This window comes from Puntigrus tetrazona, chromosome 3 (assembly GCF_018831695.1).
Source record: "Puntigrus tetrazona isolate hp1 chromosome 3, ASM1883169v1, whole genome shotgun sequence".
Lineage (NCBI taxonomy): Eukaryota > Metazoa > Chordata > Actinopteri > Cypriniformes > Cyprinidae > Puntigrus > Puntigrus tetrazona.
In genome coordinates this window covers 18846840-18847530 of record NC_056701.1, presented here as the reverse complement: position 1 = coordinate 18847530, position 691 = coordinate 18846840, and the positions used below count along the sequence as shown (strand labels likewise).

Sequence of the window (691 nt, the reverse complement as noted above, 5' to 3'; positions counted from 1 at the left end):
TCTCTCTCAGGGTATTTCTCTCACTCTCTGCTGTATTATGGATATTACAGTAACAAAAAGCTGCATACAGGCTGTAACGGGACGTCCTGTAGTTCTGAACTGTCTTATAACATGCCTCTGGCTTATTTCTTCACCATCGGCGCCGCCTTCTTCATCACCTGCATCATCCTCGTCTACAGGTGAGACAATCCTGATTTATATTTATATATATTTTATTTTTTTATTTTTTTATTTTTTTTGTGATTTTTATTTTCAGTTTTGACTGTGATGGTCCAGATGAGCTGCACTGATCCTCTGTGTTTGTGTTTTGCAGCATGTCAAAGTCTTTCGGTCAGAGTTTCCGCATCGATAAATCTAAAGGTCTGTTGGCCATAAAGGTCTTCAGCTCGTGGGACTTTAAAGTCATCAAGAAAAGTTCAGTTAAACTGCAGCGAGCGAACATCGGCACACAGCTGAAGGTCAGCACACACACGATATAGATNCACACACACACACACACACACACACACTGTATGATACACGCACACACACACACACACACACACACACACACACTGTGTGATACACGCACACACACACACTGTGTGATACACGCACACACACACACACACACACAATGTATGATACACGCACACACACACACACACACACTGTATGATACACGCACACACACACACACACACACACACTG

The 691-nt window shown here is 42.8% G+C and overlaps 1 protein-coding gene across 1 annotated transcript in view; it reads left to right on the top strand.

Annotated features, from left to right (window-relative positions):
- Positions 1-691, top strand: part of LOC122341324 (transmembrane channel-like protein 5) — an 8196-nt gene that overhangs the window by 4319 nt on the left and 3186 nt on the right. Inside the window, exons 11-12 of the mRNA XM_043234682.1 lie at positions 11-179; positions 314-458. Coding sequence (XP_043090617.1) covers positions 11-179; positions 314-458 — 314 coding nt within the window. The remainder of the gene's footprint in view (positions 1-10; positions 180-313; positions 459-691) is intronic.